The sequence below is a fragment of the Phoenix dactylifera genome, chromosome 14 (assembly GCF_009389715.1).
Source record: "Phoenix dactylifera cultivar Barhee BC4 chromosome 14, palm_55x_up_171113_PBpolish2nd_filt_p, whole genome shotgun sequence".
In the NCBI taxonomy this organism is placed as follows: domain Eukaryota; kingdom Viridiplantae; phylum Streptophyta; class Magnoliopsida; order Arecales; family Arecaceae; genus Phoenix; species Phoenix dactylifera.
The window spans coordinates 2443824-2463557 of NC_052405.1; the positions used below are offsets into that span (position 1 = coordinate 2443824).

The 19734-nt window shown below is 36.0% G+C and overlaps 3 protein-coding genes and 1 non-coding gene across 4 annotated transcripts; all 4 read left to right on the forward strand.

Moving 5' to 3' along the window:
* The first annotated feature begins 129 nt into the window (after nucleotides 1-129).
* Nucleotides 130-4233, forward strand: LOC103697897 (protein ORANGE-LIKE, chloroplastic). The gene is made up of 8 exons (XM_008779838.4): nucleotides 130-361; nucleotides 1147-1261; nucleotides 1440-1553; nucleotides 1651-1737; nucleotides 2291-2367; nucleotides 2452-2579; nucleotides 2884-3020; nucleotides 3854-4233. The coding sequence occupies exons 1-8, from the start codon at nucleotides 153-155 to the stop codon at nucleotides 3929-3931; spliced, it is 945 nt and encodes a 314-aa protein (XP_008778060.1). The 5' UTR covers nucleotides 130-152; the 3' UTR covers nucleotides 3932-4233.
* Nucleotides 4234-4843: 610 nt separating this feature from the next.
* TRNAL-UAG lies at nucleotides 4844-4923 on the forward strand. Its single transcript has one exon. It is a non-coding gene; the product is annotated as a tRNA-Leu (tRNA).
* Nucleotides 4924-6669: 1746 nt separating this feature from the next.
* LOC103697898 (40S ribosomal protein S14) lies at nucleotides 6670-11566 on the forward strand. Its single transcript, XM_008779840.3, has 6 exons — nucleotides 6670-6813; nucleotides 7808-7927; nucleotides 8014-8059; nucleotides 9927-10012; nucleotides 10102-10231; nucleotides 11266-11566. Exons 1-6 carry the CDS (start codon nucleotides 6811-6813, stop codon nucleotides 11331-11333), a joined length of 453 nt encoding a protein of 150 aa, XP_008778062.1. The 5' UTR covers nucleotides 6670-6810; the 3' UTR covers nucleotides 11334-11566.
* A 1839-nt stretch (nucleotides 11567-13405) lies between these two features.
* On the forward strand, nucleotides 13406-18067 carry LOC103697899 (ubiquitin-60S ribosomal protein L40). Its single transcript, XM_008779841.4, has 5 exons — nucleotides 13406-13642; nucleotides 13811-13897; nucleotides 14160-14262; nucleotides 16933-16999; nucleotides 17816-18067. Exons 1-5 carry the CDS (start codon nucleotides 13540-13542, stop codon nucleotides 17840-17842), a joined length of 387 nt encoding a protein of 128 aa, XP_008778063.1. The 5' UTR covers nucleotides 13406-13539; the 3' UTR covers nucleotides 17843-18067.
* The last annotated feature ends 1667 nt before the right edge of the window (nucleotides 18068-19734 follow it).

Sequence of the window (19734 nt, forward strand, 5' to 3'; positions counted from 1 at the left end):
CGGATCCCCCATCAGGAACTGGATCGTCGCCCGGGTGATTGGACGGCAAGATGCTTCGGGTACTGGATTTGTCCGTTTATCCGGCCGTAGATTCTTCTAGTGGCCGTATTAAAAGACGGTCGCCGGGGGGAAATGGGGCAGGTGGGATATCGATGGCTTCGTCCATTGCCTCACCTTTCTCCTCCCTTCTCTCTATCTCGGCATCTGTTCCTCCGCCGTCCAAGACCCTCGCTATCTTCTCTGGCGCCGGCGGGTGGCGTCGGCCTCTCCGGAGAGCTGGAGGAGGGGCTTCTTTCCGGTTCGGTCCGGTGTGCTGTTCCTCCAGCGACAACTCGCGTCCCGCCGGCGATGATTCCTCGAGGTCGTGCCCTGTCCCGGGTTCCCCCCTTTACTTTACATTCCTTTAATTGCCGTATTTAGGGACCTCTTCGATTAATTTGGTTCTATTTTGTGGTGATTGGTCACTAGAGGATGGAAAAAGTCAATTTCTTGAGAAATGAATAGTTGAGAAGGAGGATTTTGATGACCGTTAAAGTCTTTTCTTAGAACTTACCATGTGTTCCACTTAGAGGAAATGTAGATTCAAGTATTCTGAAAAATTCCATTTCTATAAGAAAACTAAACTATGCTTCCATCGCCCAGTTTAACTTCGATTCTGTTTATAATTCTAGTCTGGCAATTTGATGTCCTGGTGACAATTTCTCCTAATAAATATTCAGCCTACTGCTCTTTGGTGCCGTCATCCATCTTCTATTTTCTTTTCATGCCTGGGCTTGACAATTTTGGTTGTCCATCACACTGGGATATGCTTGTTATATTTATGGGGTTGTACTTACCATTGATGTCGCAGTGTAGTCAAGCGCTACAAGTAAAATTGTTGTGCTCCCACAGGAGCCATGACTAAGAATCTCATAGAAGATGATTACTAGTGACTAAAGTGTGTGCTTTCTTTTCTGTTATTTTTCGAAAAAAAATAAAAATTAGAATTTAAACTTTGATGCTATGTCTTATCCAAGATCTCAGTAAATTGACAAGGATGTATACAACATTGAGGTTTTAGAGGTTTTTGCCAATATGTTTATAAGTAGAACTTCAGTACTAAATTTCACTAAACTACAGTCTCATTTAGTGTTCCCTTACGTGCAGCTTTTGCATTATAGAAGGGCCAGAGACAATCCAGGATTTTGTTCAGATGCAGCTTCAAGAAATTCAAGACAACATTAGAAGTAGGCGAAATAAAATTTTTCTTCTCATGGAAGAGGTGATTCACAAACATGATATATTTATTGTTGTGCCTGCTAATGTTTAGTTTGTTATGGATACACCCGATGCACCCACTTTCAAGATGCACTTTGGAAAATTGATTGCCTAAGAAGCTATACTGGTGGCAAATTGTGGTTTTATTAGATTTATCTTATGCTTTTGACAACAAATTCTAGGTTAGGAGATTGCGGGTCCAACAGCACATAAAGAGTGTAGAATGTGCCAAAGAGAGCAGTGAAGAGAATGAGATGCCTGACATTCCATCAACTATTCCATTTCTCTCTCATATGGTGATTATCTGACAGTTTTTTTTCTTTTTGCAGAAAAATCATGGTATTGGTTTGTTTGAAACTTTGCATTCTAATTTTGTGGTTATTCCTGAACCAGACACCGAAAACCTTAAAGCAGCTATACACGACATCATTCTCAGTTGTATCTGGGATAATAGTCTTTGGAGGCCTTCTTGCACCAATAGTAAGCTGAAACTATTCTATTTCCCTGTTTTGTTTTTCTAGACTTTTCTGTGCTTTACATTTCTGAACAATGAAAAAGTTGCTATGTGTTTGATATGTATGTATATGTGCTGCTTTTATTATCTTTAGTTCATCAATCATACAATGATGTATGTTTCAACATTCAATCAAGTTGTTGTTCCCTTTTCGATTGTTTCAATTTCTTGTCTGCTCGATTGATGAATTATTCTGTATAATGAACAATTTCTAGTTCTTCTATGTTTTAATGAATGCTGTGTCTATCACACATTTGTTAGTTATGAAATCAATTTTTTTTTATTTGAATTAAATGAATATTCTGGACAGTAGCAACCTGATTGGACCATCGGATTTGCATTTTGGAACCAAAACATTAGGTTCAGGATCTGGATTGTGAAATACGTAACAGGGTTGTAACTTTTATGTTATAAATCATGTGAACACTATGTAACCAATTAAAGGTGTATTTTTTTCTTCTTTACGACACATTTGCTATATAAAATATATATATAATATTTGAGCTGTTTTTGCCACAGCTGGAGCTGAAATTAGGACTTGGTGGTACTTCCTACGAAGACTTTATACGCAATATGCACTTGCCAATGCAACTAAGGTATGTTGCAAGTTGTCGCATGCTGCTAGATTTTGGATAAATTGTTCAGTTGCCTAAATTTCATTCTTTTGGATGGTGATTCAGTCAGGTAGATCCCATTGTAGCATCCTTCTCTGGTGGTGCAGTGGGTGTGATATCAGCCATGATGCTAGCTGAAGCCAAGAATGTCGGGCAGCAAGAGAAAAAGAGATGCAAATACTGCCATGGCACTGGTATGTATTAATTTTGTATAAGGACATCTCTGTGTTTTTATGTGAAACCACAAGTGCCCATTAGATGAATTAAGTCACTAGTATCACTATAAGATGATAACATTATCTGCCTGCAAGGGCAGTTGCTGCTCTCAATGGTTGCGGTGAGTTACAAAACCTAAAATGATGTATTTTTGTTGTAAGTTATTTACTGATATTTAGATACTCTTCCGTATGAGTTGCTTTCTGTGCCTGCTGAGAGTTCTTTTGTATAAATCTGGGAGAATTTCCGCAGCATTTTCTTATATATTACTTTGGACCATAGGATATTTGGCTTGTGCTCGATGTTCGGCCAGTGGTGTGTTCTTGAGCGTCGAACCAGTTTCACTTCCTGGTGGATGTGACCGCCCTTTGCAACCCCCTACAACTCAAAGGTGTCCAAATTGCTCGGGTGCTGGAAAGGTATGAATTATCTGCTAGAACAGTCAGTCAGTCACCATTATAATTTTTGTTCCTTGTAGTAGGGTGGGATGGGTATAGGGTAAAAAAAAGAGGGGATTAGCCCCTTCTAATCCTGGAAAAAAATTCCTTGTATTGCTTTTGACAGTACTATGAATTTTCTTTTTCAAAAAAAAAAAAGAGTACTGTGGATTTCAGCTTTTCTCCAAATATGTTATCCTAAACTATTTCTGAAGTTGTTTTCTGGGAGCTATAGCACATGTATGGTATTTGATACTGGTGCTATAGGGATGGTGTGGCCAAAGAAATCTAAGCAGATTCATCTTCTTCTTGTTATAGGACAGTAAGCCAGACTTTGCAGAGCCTGCATCCAAATATAAGGCTCATGATTTTGCCTTGTATATGGTCTCACTTGAAGCATCATTGTCAAGGATCCATAAACTAGCTTCAAAGCTAAATCCATGTTCCCTAATTTGTCTGGACTGTGATTATTTAGGAACTGAAGTAGTCATCTAGAACATTTGATCCTTTTTGTTGGTGTAGTCAAGCAATGACTCTGAGGAACTAAACCCTGGACGTGGCTGGCTGGCCTGACACTATAGAAAAATGAAATTTTATGACAACTCTACAAAGTAATGTTGATTGTGTTACCTTATAACCTTTTAATGTCCATCTTCATGCGATCAAAATTTGAAACTATGTCGGCTATTCAATTTCTGATATTTTTTACTTATCCATGTTCTGCACCAGTTGTTTGTTGTAACCTTCTGAATTGTGGCTGAATTTTATGGTGTACCATGTCGCCCTGATACCATTCAAAATTTCATTTTCCCTAGGTGATGTGCCCAACATGCCTTTGCACGGGAATGGTTATGGCAAGTGAACATGATCCACGTATAGATCCATTTGACTGAAACAGAGGACAAGAGATCTCACTATAAAAGTCCAGTGCTAATACTATTGTTATTACTGCAGCATGATGTTGCTGTAAGCCTTGTATAACTGCTTTGTTATAGTTGAGAGTTGAAATTTTCCAAGTGGTGTTGTAATATGTTAAACAAATGCGCTTGAAGCAGTGTTAGGTTACCTAGGAAGAGGTTGTTTGTCATTGTGTTATATGATCTTTCAAGCTGTGTATCTGAATGAATTTTAGTGATTTAAGGAATAAAGAAACACGTATAGTTGAATATAATCTGTAACTAATTCTTGTGTTGAAGTTTGCAACTTGATGAAAGCTATATACTTATTTATTGTTGACAGGCATATATGTTCTTTTTGTGATAGTTGGTATAATGAGAAATTGTTTCTAGTTGATTGAGCAGGGATTGACTAACAGGAAGCCCTTGGCGCTGAGGTTCCGATCATGGTGTTTGCTTTCTTATTGGTACATAAGACTGGCTGGTTGTATGTTTCAGTTGGATTGCAAAGTAGCGCCGTCCTTGTTAGCATTCATTTTGCAACTAATGACTATTTAGTATTTAAGCGATGAGATGGTATCATCAATGGATCAGAGGTTGTGTTAGCCATTTGGGGTGTTTCTCGACCGAAAAATTGACAGCAGGTAGCTATGGTGCAATATATATTAGGAGGCACAAGGAATTGTTCAAAATGGTGAAGGTCCACTATGTTAATGTTTATGTTCGTATGAAATTATCATAAGAATGATGGGACACATTGTGCTTGCCTTTTTGGTGAGAATAGGAGTGCTTGGTTGTCTTGCTAAAACATTTTATTCAGATTATTAGGGACAATTTTTGTTGATTAATCTTATGCCTTAAGGCCAGAACATAGGATAAGTAAGATGCGGAGAAGGGTTTATTCAATGCGACAGTTTGGCCGAGTGGTCTAAGGCGCCAGATTTAGGCTCTGGTCCGGAAGGGCGTGGGTTCAAATCCCACAGCTGTCAAAATTTTTTCTTTATTTCACTTTTGAAATCTTCTAAAATATTTTATTTAATTCTTTCTACAAGGTAGATGTAATTAAAAACTCCCTTTTCTACAATATTTTCTAAAATATCTAATATTTACTGTTTTTTCTTTTTAATATCTTCTAAACTATGTATTTTCTAAAAATTTTGATTCTCCTTTCCCATAATAGAAGCAAAAATATTTTAAACGTCCCATTTTAATTTTTTAAATATTTTTTGAAATGTTACAGAAGAAAAGTGCAACTAAAAAATTACAAATTTCCCTTTTCTATTGTTGGAAAAATAAAGGGAAATGATGCAATTATAAAGAAAGTAAAAACATTGTAAATTAAAAGTTTCACCTTTTGCTTCTATTATTGTTTTATTTTAAATAATTATAAAAATTAACTAAAAATCAAAATTCCGTTACTACTAGTCTTTAATGTTTAAAATAAAATAAACAAGAAAAATATAAGTATAAACTATAATGATATATTATTTTATTAGCAATATATATATATATATTTATGTAAACAAAAAAATAATAGTAAACTACATCATATATACCAGACTTAATGTAACAATCAAATAGAGTGCACACATAAGATGAAAAATAAAAAGTATGATAAAGGTTAAGATTAATTTTGAATAAAGAAAATATAGAAATGCAAAAAAAGGTAATTAAACCTTACAAATCAAGATTAAAAATAAAAGGAACAAAAGTAGAAACATAAAAAATGTTTTATTAAAGCATAATGAACAAAATAAAATAAATAAAAGATAGACAGAAGATAGATTTAAAAATTAAAAATTAGATGCTAAACCGTAAAGATACTCTTATATAATATGAAAGTTTAAACTAAAATAAGAGAGAAATAGAGTTGGTAAAAGAATAAATAGAAAATGTAACAGATAGTCCTAATACACTCATATATCAAGATATTCCATATGTGGTATTGTATATATATATATATATATGTACTTTAGATAATAACATGGTTTGGAAATATTTGAAGATGTACAAAGTGAATGAACGGGAAAGGAGGAGATAAAAAAAAGGGAGCTTTAGGGGGAAAAATTCAAAAACTTACTTTCCTTGCCTATTTATTTATTGTCTCGTACCATATATTCTAAAAACCCTAATGATCATGATATTATATGCACCTAGATGGAAGTTTTAATATAATGGTATTAAAAGAGCAAGGCATGGAGAGAATGAAGGTTTAGGAGTAGTGGTTTATGGTTCGGAGAAGTGATAAAGGGATGAATGGACTAGAAATGTCGTATCGAAATTTCATCCTAAATTAGAAAAGTATGATTAAAGAATAAGAGATAATATGGAAGGAAGGAAAGAAATAATATAAGATGGGATCATGGATCAAAAAAAGTTGACCATGGATTGGAGGAGTGATGAGGAAGAGGAATATATTCACAATTTCATCTTATTTGAAATGGATAATTAAAAAATGAGAGATAACGATGGAAAGAAAGACATGACAGAAGCACGGGTTAGGAAAATCGTAGTTGTTTACGAAGGGGCAGGCTGGGTGCTTCTAGCCCCCGCCTCTCTCTCTCTCTCTCTTTCTGCACCATTCCCGGGCCGGGCTGTGTTCCCCCTTTGCAACCTGTTCGAATTGGCAGTGGTCTCGACCCATTTTACTGACCCATTGACGAATGACAGCCCACTAGATGCAGTTTGGCCCAAACCTTCGCTATAAACGTACAATTGGGCCAACGAGTGGGAGTCGGCGGGTTCGGCCCAGTTTCTCTTCTCTATATTTAGCTTACGGGAACGGCGGAACTGCAGCGAAAGCGAAAACTAGGGTTCTATCTTCGAGCAAACCCTAGCGCCTCCCCGCCGTAGCCCGCTTAGCCGCCACCGCGACCATGGTAAGAGACATAAGGCGTCTACGGATTCTCCTTTCGACCTCTCGGTCTTTCAATCTTTTTTGCTGTTTTTATCTATAAGCTTCGATTCCTTATATTTTTGTTTCTCGGTTAGTCTAATCTTTGTGAAGCACGATCCGATTCTTGGGTTTTACCCAGCGCTAGAAGATTTTTAGAATCCTCGTGTTTCTGTTTTTTTTTGGGACTTAGTGAACTGATGGAAGGTTTGGTTTCCTACTATCTGTTCCTCTGGATTCTTGGTGAGTAGCTTTGAGATTTGAAGCTCTGTATTCCAAATCGGAAGTGTATGATTTTGTTACTTATACAAGTCACGTTTTTACTATAATCTTTGGATATTTTAGTGTTTTTTTGGTTCGTTTCTTGAGATGCATCATCTGATCTTGTCCAGATTTCTTAACCTTAACTTTTCTCCCTTTTTCCTGGATTCACTGAGCCGTCAGAAAGATTTAGCTGCAGTTCTTAATAAAAAGCTCGAGATCACTCTTTATGATTTTTTGTATTTTGAAGCTCCGGTATGTGATGTCTTTATCTAGGATTGCATCTCATATTTCAGTCCTGACGAAGGAGTTATTTTTGTGAGTCTTTTTTATGAAATCTCGTGAATTTATGCAACGAGCAACATCTAGTAAATTTGCTATTTGGCAGAATGATGTCTACGCACGAACTAAGACATTTTGATCCATTTTTTGATCAAAAAGAGTATCGGGTAATTGGTTCTATTAAATTTAGTTTAAGTTCGCATTGTTTTTGGTCTGTTTCTGTGCTTTTTTTTTTGTAATTGTCTGCATGTGCAAATAGGAATTTAGTTCAAAATCTTTAATCTGGGTTTGTTACAAGCGGTCTGTTATGACTGCTATAACCTCTTCATGAACTTTTCTCAATCTCTATGCTATGTCTTAAAATTAAATCTGCTATAGAATGAAATTTTAGCTTAATTTTCATTGGGCTCTCACATTTAGTGGTGTTGGGTTTACAGTCTAGAAAGAAGACCAGGGAGCCCAAAGAGGAAAATGTGACACTTGGACCAACGGTGCGAGAAGGAGAGCATGTGTTTGGTGTTGCTCACATTTTCGCATCATTCAATGATACTTTCATTGTGGGTTTTGATGCCATTTCTTTATTTACAATAATGCGCATGTTTCCTGGTCTTTCTATTGACTGGATATTATATTTGGGTTGCAGCATGTTACTGATTTATCTGGGAGAGAAACACTTGTTCGCATCACTGGTATGGGAATTTTGCTTGGGTTGCATTTGTTATTTTCAAATTTTACAGTTCTTTATCCTTTGTTTGGAGATGGATTTATTTTTTTCCTCAAAAGGATTAGTTGCGGTGCAGTGTTTGTTCGAACTTAGTAAAGTTGTAAAATGATGGTTTGTGATAAGATTTAGGAGTAGAGTCATTACATTGACTGTATCCTTTTATCAAGTTGCAGGATGCTTGCATGGTGGTAAGATGTGGAATGATTTGTAAAGTGAAAGTGAAACTTATATTTCCTTGATTGCACTACTGAGTAATGGTAATGTTTGCATTAGATAGACTAAGAGAAGAATGTTGAGGCAAATGTGTACTATTAACTTGGATAAAAAAGAACTGCCTTGGAGGAGACATAGCAGCAATAAGAATGGAGTTGTGATAAGTGTTTGTGATACCTCTATGCATGGAAGACAAAGAATGTCCTTTTCAAGTCTGGGCTTATATGCAGTTCATACTTTGGAAAGGATTTAATTTGAGTATATGCAGGAGTCATCAAACAATTAAATCTTGATTAAACTTGTTCAGTTTTATGTTTGATATTTTGGTTTTTAGCTGTTTATTATTCTTTCTCAGTATGGGACATTCATAGATCTCTTTTGTTTCCCAAGTATAGCGTTCAAGATCTTGCCTTCCTTTGACGACATGGAAGTGTTTTGAGTCATAACCGTGCTATATAATGTTTAATATTTTAGGCTTTTATTTGTTATTTACTATTCTTTCTCTGCATAGAACTTTCATAATTTTTTTTTGTTTAATTTTTCTTCCCAAGCATGGCCCTTAAGATCGCCTTCCTTTGATGATGTGGATGCGTTTTGAGTCATAACCATGCAATATTGATGCAGGAACCAAAAGAGTCCTTCTTTGTGTTCTTTCCTTTTTCCTTTTCCTTTTGGGTGTCTCAATTATGGCATTTGGTGTCTCAGCAGTGAATACTATAAATGATGGGACAGCCTTTTGTTTCTCATATATAGTGATTCCACTGTGGATATCTCTTTGCCATTGCATTCATGAGATGTCTAGCTCATGGAATAGGAAGATATTCAAGTTAGATTTTTTTTTGGTACGGTGCGTATCTCTTGCCATTGCATTCATGAGATGCCTAGCTTATGGAAAAGCAAGACATGCAAGTTACATTATTTAGAACATAGCATCTGTTTTGTAAATACAAGCCTACAAGTTACATCACTTTTTTGTATGATAGGTCCAATAGATGCCTGAATATTATGCTTACTGAGGTGTCTTGGGGACAAGAGTGATTGATTTATAAATGTTTGAAGATTGTTCTCTCTTGAATTGGAATTTTGAGGCATATTGGTCTTAATATAACTTTAGAATGGAAGGTGGTTACAAGAATTTAAGAGTATTGTTGCTTCAACTCTTTTAACCCATGTTTTTTCACATATGAGCAACCTCATTTTATCAGTCACTAGAAGGCAATACTCAGATGTGCAGTCATTGCTGTTGTATATTTCTTGCTTCTTGCATTCTTAATATCTTATATATCCAATATGAAAATTTTGATACTTGTATTAGTATGTATACTTGCATAAAAAGTAAGAAATCTCCTTGATGTAAACTTTATCTAAGTTATTTGGTACTGTTTTGTGAAACGGATTATGTCAGTTTGAAAAAAAAAAGGAGAAAAACAAACAGATCATATTAAATAGTAGGGATGCAGGTTTAAAACCTAATAATCGGATTATTGCAGGTATGTATAAACTTTTTTGTGAAGCATTTAGTTCAGTAATTGAAATCCTATTTTTTTGCCTTCTAGAATACTTATTGTTTTGGATTGCTACAGGCAGTCTAAGACAGAGCTCTTAACTTTTTTCAACAGGTGGCATGAAGGTTAAAGCTGACAGGGATGAATCATCTCCTTATGCAGCCATGCTTGCAGCACAAGATGTTGCTCAGCGGTGCAAGGTCTACTATTATCTTGAGCTATTTTGGTTCAACTACATTTGTTCTTCTTTAGTTATTATATTTATTTCCTTTTTCATCTATGTTTATAGGAATTGGGTATTACTGCTCTGCATATTAAGCTTCGTGCCACTGGTGGAAACAAGACAAAGACTCCTGGTCCTGGTGCTCAGTCTGCCCTTAGAGCCCTGGCTCGTTCTGGAATGAAAATTGGGCGTATTGGTAAGTTAATACTTTAATTTGATTAGTGTCTATATTTTGTCCGAACTATGTCAGCTTTGTAGGTTTTGTTTTCTGATTTGGGTCCTCATGGTCATAGTTAAAGGATATGGGAATAATTAGTTGGAGATGCATTTACCTTTTCATCCAAATTTTATGGAGAAATGCATCTGTGAAACTCATCATGTTTGGTTTTCCTGGTAGCAGGAAACATCTGGTAAGGTGCAATCTAAGATGCATCATCATTATAATGTACTCATCTTATAGTGCGGATGGTAATGAAATTGTACAATCTCGTGGTTCGCTGCATCTATTGTCCTCTAGATGTTTATTTTTAGCTTGCTTTGCTCTGCTGTGTAATGGTAGTGGATTTCCAAAATGGTTTCGATCGACCCCACCTCGATCTTTTTCGCATTCCCACTTCAGCTCTCCATGTTTATAACAGAATTTGGATAGCCTTAAGTCTATCTTATGAGTTATTGCTGCTGATGCCAATTTGCATGCTTAGTGTCGGCCTGGTCTGGGATTGTGCTTTTAAGCAATGCTTTTCAAGCGTGGGTATATGCTTATTCTTTTGTAGGACCGAATTTTGTAGGCTATGCTGTTTGTTTGTATCCTTACAAGTCATAAGTATGCTTGTTGATCATACAAACTAGAGGTCTTTATCGAGACATCATTTAAAAAATGCATCGTCACTTAAAATCGAACAATTCAGGAATCACATTGTTGATATTCTGTTCACACGGACTAAACTTTGTATTTTTGTTCTCTGTTCTCTGGTGTCCAAATTCACCAGCTATTGCTTTGGTGGCTTGGATTGAGCAGACTATTTTACTACCAGCTTCATATTTTAATTGGGAATAAAAAATCCACTGTCTCATTATCTGATCAAGATACCTGTTACTTAGGCCAAGTTTTATGCATAATTGCCATTATGATTATTTTTCATTTTAGTCGATGCAGGATGAATATCCTGCTCCTTCTGCCGGGGTATTTTACTAACATACTGTATGGTCTTGTGCTCTTTTGCCCTGCAGAGGACGTCACCCCCATCCCCACTGACAGCACCCGCAGAAAGGGTGGGAGAAGGGGGAGGAGGCTGTAACTTCTCTTCACCTTTATTGCAGAGTGTCGACAGTTCTCTGCCGCTGGCTGGGCAATTCCTCTTAGAATTTGGGATCAGTTTTGTGGTTTCTTAATGTTTATCTGGTTGAATGATGATTTAGTTGATGAAATCTTCTTGGATTATCAAGTGATACCATCGTGGTATTGTTTAGACCTGTTACTATTTGTTTTATCATAATTGGAGAATCTAGTCAACGTTATGAACTTGTTTAATGCTGTGCTTGTTGCTGTAAGCCATTGCATTTACCATTCTTCGGTTTATATGGTTTTAGTCCTTGATGAGCGGTAAAGCATAAACAGAAAGGCTAGATTAAAGAAAACCCAAGAGGAGGTTGGTACTTTATATGTGTTATGTTGTTTTGGGGATCACTATTCATTTAGATCCTTATGATTGGTGGAGTTGCTTGTATGCTGCTAAAGTACCTTCTTAGGGTACTAATTTATATCTCTAAACTAGAAGGAGCTAAATGTAATGACATTATCCGGTCTGGAGAGGATGTGGTAGGTCCGAGATGCTATGCTTCATTGGCTGGGCTCCTGGCTAAGCGTTTTAAGCTCCTCTTTGTAATACGGGGATTTTGAGCATGAAAATATTTGTTATATAGAGATTTTTGGATTAGATGAGTGAAAATACGGCAAGGTTATACCAGTGGAATCAGGCTTGGTGAGGTTGTGTATCCTTAACCATAGCAAATGGTTTAAGTTGTTTATAACTACATTAAGTTTGCTGCTGCTTCCCTAAGTTTCGAGTTTACCTTTTGCTTTTCCAAATGATCTGCCGGTCTCGGTTGAAAAAGATGGGGAAATCTCTTGGTTATGTGGTTAAAGCTGTAAGGAAAATATTCAACTCTTTGCTATGGTTTTCTGGTCATCTCCCCACTCTCCGATCTATCTCTTCCGCCGTCATCCCATTCTTCCATCTCATCTCCGATCTCTCGTAAAAAAGCAAAATATAATGATAAATCTTTTCGTTTTCTATTGCCTACATCAACAACTATTCATGTTTCCATGTAGTGACTCGAAAACTATTCTAGAATGAATGCATGGAACGCTTGAAATGAAATTCAAAGGTAAAACCATCAAATTTTTTTATTAATATAAAAAAGTAATGATTTCAAGCTAATTGTATAAAATATGTAAAATGAAATTCATTGGCAAGTCTCTATTTTTTATTAATTAAGTCAACATTCAGAATTCCCTAACACCATATAATGATGGTACTGTTCTAGGGAAATTGTGTGAAAGATATGAAATAAAATCCAACAATAAGTCTATGTATTTTTTGTTAATTATATCGGCACAAAAATTTGTGCTAGCTATATGGTGATTAAAAAGTCATTCTAGGGTGATTATGTGAAACATGTGAAATAAATTTGAAAGATAGAATCTTTTCTGATATTATTTATATAAAATCTCAATGAATCATGTCTTTATATAGTTTCATTAGAACCAATCCAATTTTATGATATGAGACAGAGAAATAAAATTGAATAATGAGTTCCTTTGTTTCTCATTATTTATATTAACACCTGAAAATTCATGTCTCTTTAGAGTGATCATAAAATCATTCTTTAATTATTATATGGAACATCGAAAATGAAATTTAACGACGAGTCACTCTATTTTTCATTAATTACATCGACATAAAAAATTCATATCTATATACAATGATTATAAATGAACCATAGAAAACGAAAACGAAATATAACTTCCTACATTATTGTTAATTGTATTAAGATGTAAAAATTCATGTTTCGATATCAGAGAGATAAATATTCTAATATTCATGCAGAGAGGAAGAGTAATTTCTGTCATTTAATAGTTAAGCTCTAGCTTTGTTGCAATCAAAAACCTAATTGCAAAGGTATATTTGCAAAAAAAAGAAAGGATACGGGGTATAAGAAAACAGAATTTTTTAGGGGCAAATACATAGTAAAGCATGTGAAGAGATGCAGTCATGTAAAAGCCTCCATGATGCAGTATATTTTGACCTCGTCACATCATATGAGGAATACCACATCGGGGTTGCTTCCAGTTGCTACATCCTGACCGTCCATCCAAGGAACAGCAATCTTAGCACACCTGTGCCGACGAGCGTTGCCATATAAATAACCACACGACGTTAGGGTTAGGGTTTTCAGAGTGGAAACGAAGGAGAGGAGGCGGAGAGAGATCGAGCGATCAAGATGCAGATCTTTGTCAAAACCCTCACCGGGAAGACCATCACCCTCGAGGTCGAGTCCTCTGACACAATCGACAACGTCAAGGCCAAGATCCAAGATAAAGAAGGTTCTCCCCTTCTCTTATCCTCCCCCCTCTCTCTTTCTCTCTTTGCCCAATCCGTTAGATTTGATTCAATGGATTCTTTTTCTTCTTCTTCCTACATTTTGGAATCCAGTTTCTGTGGATTTCGTTCATAAAAAACCTAGCAGATGCTTAAATGGTGTTTTTTCGCAGGAATTCCACCGGACCAACAGCGTTTGATCTTCGCCGGGAAGCAACTCGAGGATGGACGAACGCTAGCTGATTACAACATCCAGAAAGGTGCAACCTTTGCCTCCGGTTTCCTTTCTTTTCGTCTCCATTCGATCGAATTATATTTGATTCAATTAGGGTTTCTACCTGTTCCTCTTTTGCTCTCATATTTTATTGCAAAGCGAATTAGTTTCTGCACGATGGGGTTGGATTGGTTATTCTACGGTCTCTTGCTGTTTTTTGTCTTAGCTAAAGCGTTCTTTCAAGTCTTGTTGTTTAGCGTTTCTTGGTATGATTTTGTGACGAGGAAGTTGTTGTGGTGGTGTTACAGAGTCGACACTTCATCTGGTGTTGAGGTTGAGGGGTGGTATCATCGAGCCCTCGCTCATGGCCCTTGCCAGGAAATATAACCAGGACAAGATGATCTGTAGAAAGTATGCTTCTTGTTCTTTCTCTTCTCCAGTCACTTGTTTATTTTACTGTGATTTTTTTAATCTTGTCGTGCCCTAGTATAATCATGACCTTCCAGTATGATGCATTGTAAATTTACAAGAATATAGTTTGCCGTCTCATTCTGTTATTTTCTTGTCGCAAGTGCATTATCTCTAGTCGTGGACTATTAAAAACCTTTCGTACTATTGCATGAGACATTAGTTTGGTACCATGGTGTCTTTCTTTACCCTACAACCATCCTTCTGTGCTTCAGTGGGACTTTAAGCTGCATTTTATGGGCTTTGATGCTATTGATGTAATATCTTTCAGAGGTTCTATGTTTTCTTCTGTGTGATTACGGGTTTCTTGTCACATTATTGGTAGCTTGTGGCTTTCTTCTTCCTGGGTAGCTGATCAACTAGAAATTATGGAAACTAATATCGTTTTTAGGCTGATGTTAATAATATGAATATGTTATAATCTTTGAGCTCCTTCCTGTGCTGCAGTCATGTAGACCTGTTTCTAAAGGTGCAGTTGGATCAAAGTATGGTTTGTTGGATGCATTATATGAAAAATCAAAACTCAATGTTTGCCAGCTTGTGAACTGAAACATCCTGGTTTCATCATACTGCCTTTGAGTTTTGTCAAAAATTTTAAACACATTTTACCAAGCTAGGGTCGTTCCTAATTGTAATAGATTACTATCATACTTTTTTCTGCTTGGTTTTGACTTTTTACTAGATATTATTCTGGGAAATTTTCCTCCAATTATATTGGTTCACAAAGAACTGGATGCACCATGTTAAACACATGCTCTAGTGAAAGACCAAGACAAATCAGTATTTGAGATGATCTTTGTATTCACACTTCTGTACTCTTTTGTAAATGTTATACATGGTATAATGTTAACATTGTTATTGTTTCCTATATAATTTTTCTTCTTTTTATAATTTTAAAATGTTATTATTTGTTTTGACTTGTTTAAACTATTTGGTATAAATTAAATTGGCTAAAGCTGTTTCGTTTTAGGCATGGTTGTAACAAACTGACTAAACAAAATGTGTTAATATTCACCAGCTTTACATGAATGACTAATATGATTTCTTTGTATTCACACTTTCTGTACTCTTTTGTAAATGTTATATATGGTATAATGTTAACATCGTTATTGTTTGTTATATTTTTTTTCTTCTTTTTATAATTTTAAAATGTTATTATTCATTTTGACTTGTTTAAACTATTTGGGATTAATTAAATTGGCTGAAGCTGTTTCGTTTTAGGCATGGTTGTAACAAACTGAGTAAGCAAAATGGGTTAATATTCGCCAGCTTTACATGAATGACTAATATCATTTCTTTGTTTGGGTAGCTAAGATAATACTATAAGGACTTGATTAGTTTGTTTATTTTTTCTTTTGTTGGTAAAACGACTTCCGAATGATTTTTTTGGGGGGAAATAAATGATATCTTTTGATCACCCATGTGTGATTGTATCCATGTCTTTTTCTATTCATAACCTGCAGCATGGTGGCCACAAAACTCATCTTGCATCTGTTTTGAACTTTGGTATGGTTACCAGCACGCTGTCAATTATAAGATTTACTTGCCACTCCATGATGACAATGTCTTTAGTTTTGGCAGTAGGTTTTTCTATCATAATGCATTCATGCTGATCACAGCTGGTGTGCAAATCTTTGTCTTTGTTTTAGACTTGTAATGCCTTCTTTTCTTTGCAGATTGTATGATGTCTATATTATAAAAAAATGTATTGACATTTGCTAGTGCAACCAGGTCATCATGTGAAGTATTTCTCAGTAATACTTTATATGAGATCATAAGTATCTTGTCTTTACAGTATAGAGATTTGAAATTTCCATCTTGTTTACTTCCAACAAGGTAGATATGTTACCCTTTTCCACTAGAAGAAAGGTTATAGATAGGGGAATGTGGTTAACTGTCAATGTTGTACCACTCAACCATGGAAAGAATTATAAATTATTGTTTTTTGAAGTTCTACTATGTTTCTTGGTTGAGGTTTGTTAAGAATATATCTCATGGCTATAGTTAGAACACCGTATTTCATTCTTTTGTGGTTATCTTTGAAACATTTTGTTAAAATATCAATCCAAAAGATTTACTTAGGCTGACTTCCTTTTCCAGATTATTATGTGCAAGTTTCAGCTCTCTTTTTTTTGCTAGAGTTATTGTGTATACAGGTCATGTCATCTTATCTGATGTCATTGCAAAATGAAGGATTGATCAAGTTTTCTGGATCTATGATACTCACGAATGATTTTTACCATTGCTGCTGTAACCAATGTAACACTCAGATGGTGATAAATGAAATGATGGATGATTAATTTTCATCCATTGCTTTTTTTTTTGGTGGGGTAATTATTGATATTTATTACTTGTTCTGCTACAAGACTTCTAACAACTAGTTCCTTTGTTTATCATTTTTAGGGTTATCTTTGACCATCTTGTTTTGTCATTGGTCTATGCGTTTCAGAATTAAGTTAACTGGGATAGTTAACTGAATCTTTTCTGAATAAAATGATGCAAAATGTTTTTTGCTGCATTGGCTTCTTCTAGCAAGTAGCATACTTTCTTACCAACTGCAAGTGTTATTTTGCCGCCTTCTTTGCATTTGATTATCTCCTTTTCTGTTTTCAGGTGTTATGCTCGCCTGCATCCTAGGGCTGTGAATTGCCGTAAGAAGAAGTGCGGTCATAGCAACCAGGTACTCCCTCCCCCCTTTGTTATTTTTCCCTTTGAATGCCTTTGACTGGTTGTTCCAGCTTGTTAGGCTAGGGTCAAGACGGTCTTCTGTTGATTATATTTTTTTTCAGAAACTGTTCAATTTTGTATATATCCACTGAATTCACCTGTAGATCAGATTTCCTTGGGCAGGAAGTCGAGTTTGTAGAGTTGATGTGAGTGGCCAGCCAAGTGGTATATGCAAAGCTCTGAAATGAAGCTTATGAATTTTTAAGATTTCTCATTGTCGGTTCAGATTTTGCCTGATCCAACAATGTACAAAATCTTAACCCACACCCATTCCAACCTCTTGAGCTGTACCCATCCATTGGTCATTTTGGATTATCTGTTTGACCATAATGTAATCTATTTTATAAGACTCAAATCTCTAATAGATCTATACTAACCTATCAAATTCAATACTTATGATTCTTACTAGTTAATTTTTAAAATAATTTAAACAACTAATATCAAGAAATTGGCCATTCATTCAAAAAAGTTCTTATCCATTCAATCCAGTCTAAATTATTTAAATTTAGATAGAGCTCTATCCTCATGTTCCATGCCAGGTCAAAGCTGACTCATATACGATCATCTAAAGTTTGGGTTGAAAAATCTTAAGTCAATCTCAACTAACAAACTCAATCCAAACCTGACCCAAATGGTATCTGGTGGGGTTGGGTTTCTCGGTTGGGTTAATTTTTGCCATCCCTGTGATATATCAATAGACTCACATAGTTTTTGTCCTATGCTGTTCTTTTGATGTAAATTTTGACATAGTGTATTTTCTGTCTTGCAGTTGAGGCCTAAGAAGAAAATCAAGTAAACCCTGCCTGAGCTGGATTCCGCATTTTTAGCTGTTTCTGATTTGGGATATATGAGACCTTTTTTTTTGTTTCTGATATGCATTTTAAGCTGCATGTTATTTTTCTTACCCAGTTTATCAGGGAATACAGACTGCCTTTAGGTTCTTGATAAGTGCTGGAAAGGTGAATTTTCAATGCATGTTATGTCTTTTCGGAGTAATGCGATCTGTTCTTTTCTCGTCTTACGGTTACCGAGAAGAATCTCAGAATGAAGTCACTCAGGTGACTCGCGCCAATTTAAGCAATTTTACAACTTAAAAATTTATAAAGGTGACTTGCGTGCGTATGGTGGTCTTAGTGATGAGCATTACGGAAGCACAGCAGTCGTGTTGTCAATGAAAATGGCCAGTTTTTAGGCTTATAGAAAGAATTTCTAGATTACAATCGTTTTTTTTTTGTTCTGATTACAAATGTTGAGCTGGTTACAAATGTTGAGCTAGTTATAAATGTTGAGCTAGTTATAAATGGTGGTCTTATAGAAAGTAACACTATCCCAGAGGATTTACTGATTACAAATGTTTGAGTTCAGATTCCAAATGCCGGTTCGAATGTAGTGAACTGAAATATGAGATCAAGTAAATTCGTAATTTTTATTTTGAACCTCCTTATGGATCCAGGAAGTGCGGCTCCTTGGAGCAGCGGGTTCCATTATTGTGAACGGTTGATGGTGATCCTCAATGAGGCTTGTATTCTGAATTGGTGCCATGATGTGGTCCTTTAAAGGTCGCTCTTTTCAACTCTTCAAGTTTCATCAAAAGCTTGAAACTCCTCAAATTAGCTGTCAGATGGCACCTTATTAGAGGGTTAGCGTCAAGATGTGGACCATTGGAGGTTGTTTGCTTCAACCCTTCAAGTTCCTTCGCAGGCAAAAACTACCCAGGGGAACCTGTCAGGTTGGTGCAGTGCCATGATGTGCTGCTTTTTAGATTGCTGCCTTCCATCGAAAGGTTTCTTTGAAGTGAACAACTTTTAGATCCCTAAAAGACTTATCCGAAACAACTTTTAGATGGCAAAAGACTGATTCAAGCTTTCAATCCACTTAAAAAAAAAAAGGCATTCAAGCTCGCTTAGCATGCTTGGTTTGATTTCATATGCTGATCGTAATTCTCGGACTTGATGCATGGCAGCATGGGTGCAACTTTTGCAAATTAAAGTTTACCTGAATGGAAGCAGATTTTTTTTTTTTTTTGTTTGATTTCTTATTCTAAATACAATTCCAGACTATCCTGAGGTCTAACAGCAAGATCCTTTCCATGCACTGCATGCGGATGAAATAACTTTAAATCAAATTGGTAAACGGAGGGAAAAGAAACTAACCGAACTGAACTGAATATGCTGCTTTCTCTCAATGGGGACTTGGAAACTTAAACGGTATACTCTTGATCTCTTCAATTCAAAATTGAAAATAAGGAAACAATTCAAAACTGAAAAATAATAAAAAGAGGAAAAAAAAAGATGCCATCAGTTCTCATGCAACAATTTGAGGAGAGGCTGGTGAGTCTTTAGATAATGCACGTCACAATTTGGAAGCTTTTCTTCTAAAACCTGGTCAATTCTCCCTTTATGAGTATTCTGGTTTCTTCTACAAAGCACTGACAGGCCATTAGACCTGCCACTGACCTACCACCGTATTATGGAGCCATATGGATACCATTAGGCTGCCTTGCAAAAGTGGAAGATGATCTCATGCACGAATCTCTTGGTTTGTGTCATGATGTGCGATCCTCCTATAGAACTGCTCTCCTACTCCCCTAGTTCCTTCAAAAAGATTGCACCCACTCCTCATGCGAAAATCGTCATCACATATGAATCCACAGCCTCCCAATCCAACTTTTGGGGTCCCACGAAGAAC

What these genes read in the sequence shown, in the direction of transcription:
- LOC103697898 (XM_008779840.3), top strand. An exon ending in CATTCAATGATACTTTCATT is followed by an intron (nt 7,928 to 8,013) that starts GTGGGTTTTGAT and finishes TTTGGGTTGCAG; the next exon opens with CATGTTACTGATTTATCTGG. An exon ending in AACACTTGTTCGCATCACTG is followed by an intron (nt 8,060 to 9,926) that starts GTATGGGAATTT and finishes TTTTTTCAACAG; the next exon opens with GTGGCATGAAGGTTAAAGCT.
- LOC103697899 (XM_008779841.4), top strand. Translation starts at nt 13,540, where the DNA reads ATGCAGATCTTTGTCAAAACCCTCACCGGGAAGACCATCACCCTCGAG. An exon ending in CAAGATCCAAGATAAAGAAG is followed by an intron (nt 13,643 to 13,810) that starts GTTCTCCCCTTC and finishes GTTTTTTCGCAG; the next exon opens with GAATTCCACCGGACCAACAG. An exon ending in AGTGCGGTCATAGCAACCAG is followed by an intron (nt 17,000 to 17,815) that starts GTACTCCCTCCC and finishes TCTGTCTTGCAG; the next exon opens with TTGAGGCCTAAGAAGAAAAT.
- LOC103697897 (XM_008779838.4), top strand. Translation starts at nt 153, where the DNA reads ATGGCTTCGTCCATTGCCTCACCTTTCTCCTCCCTTCTCTCTATCTCG. An exon ending in TTTTTCTTCTCATGGAAGAG is followed by an intron (nt 1,262 to 1,439) that starts GTGATTCACAAA and finishes AACAAATTCTAG; the next exon opens with GTTAGGAGATTGCGGGTCCA. An exon ending in GAGGCCTTCTTGCACCAATA is followed by an intron (nt 1,738 to 2,290) that starts GTAAGCTGAAAC and finishes TTTTTGCCACAG; the next exon opens with CTGGAGCTGAAATTAGGACT.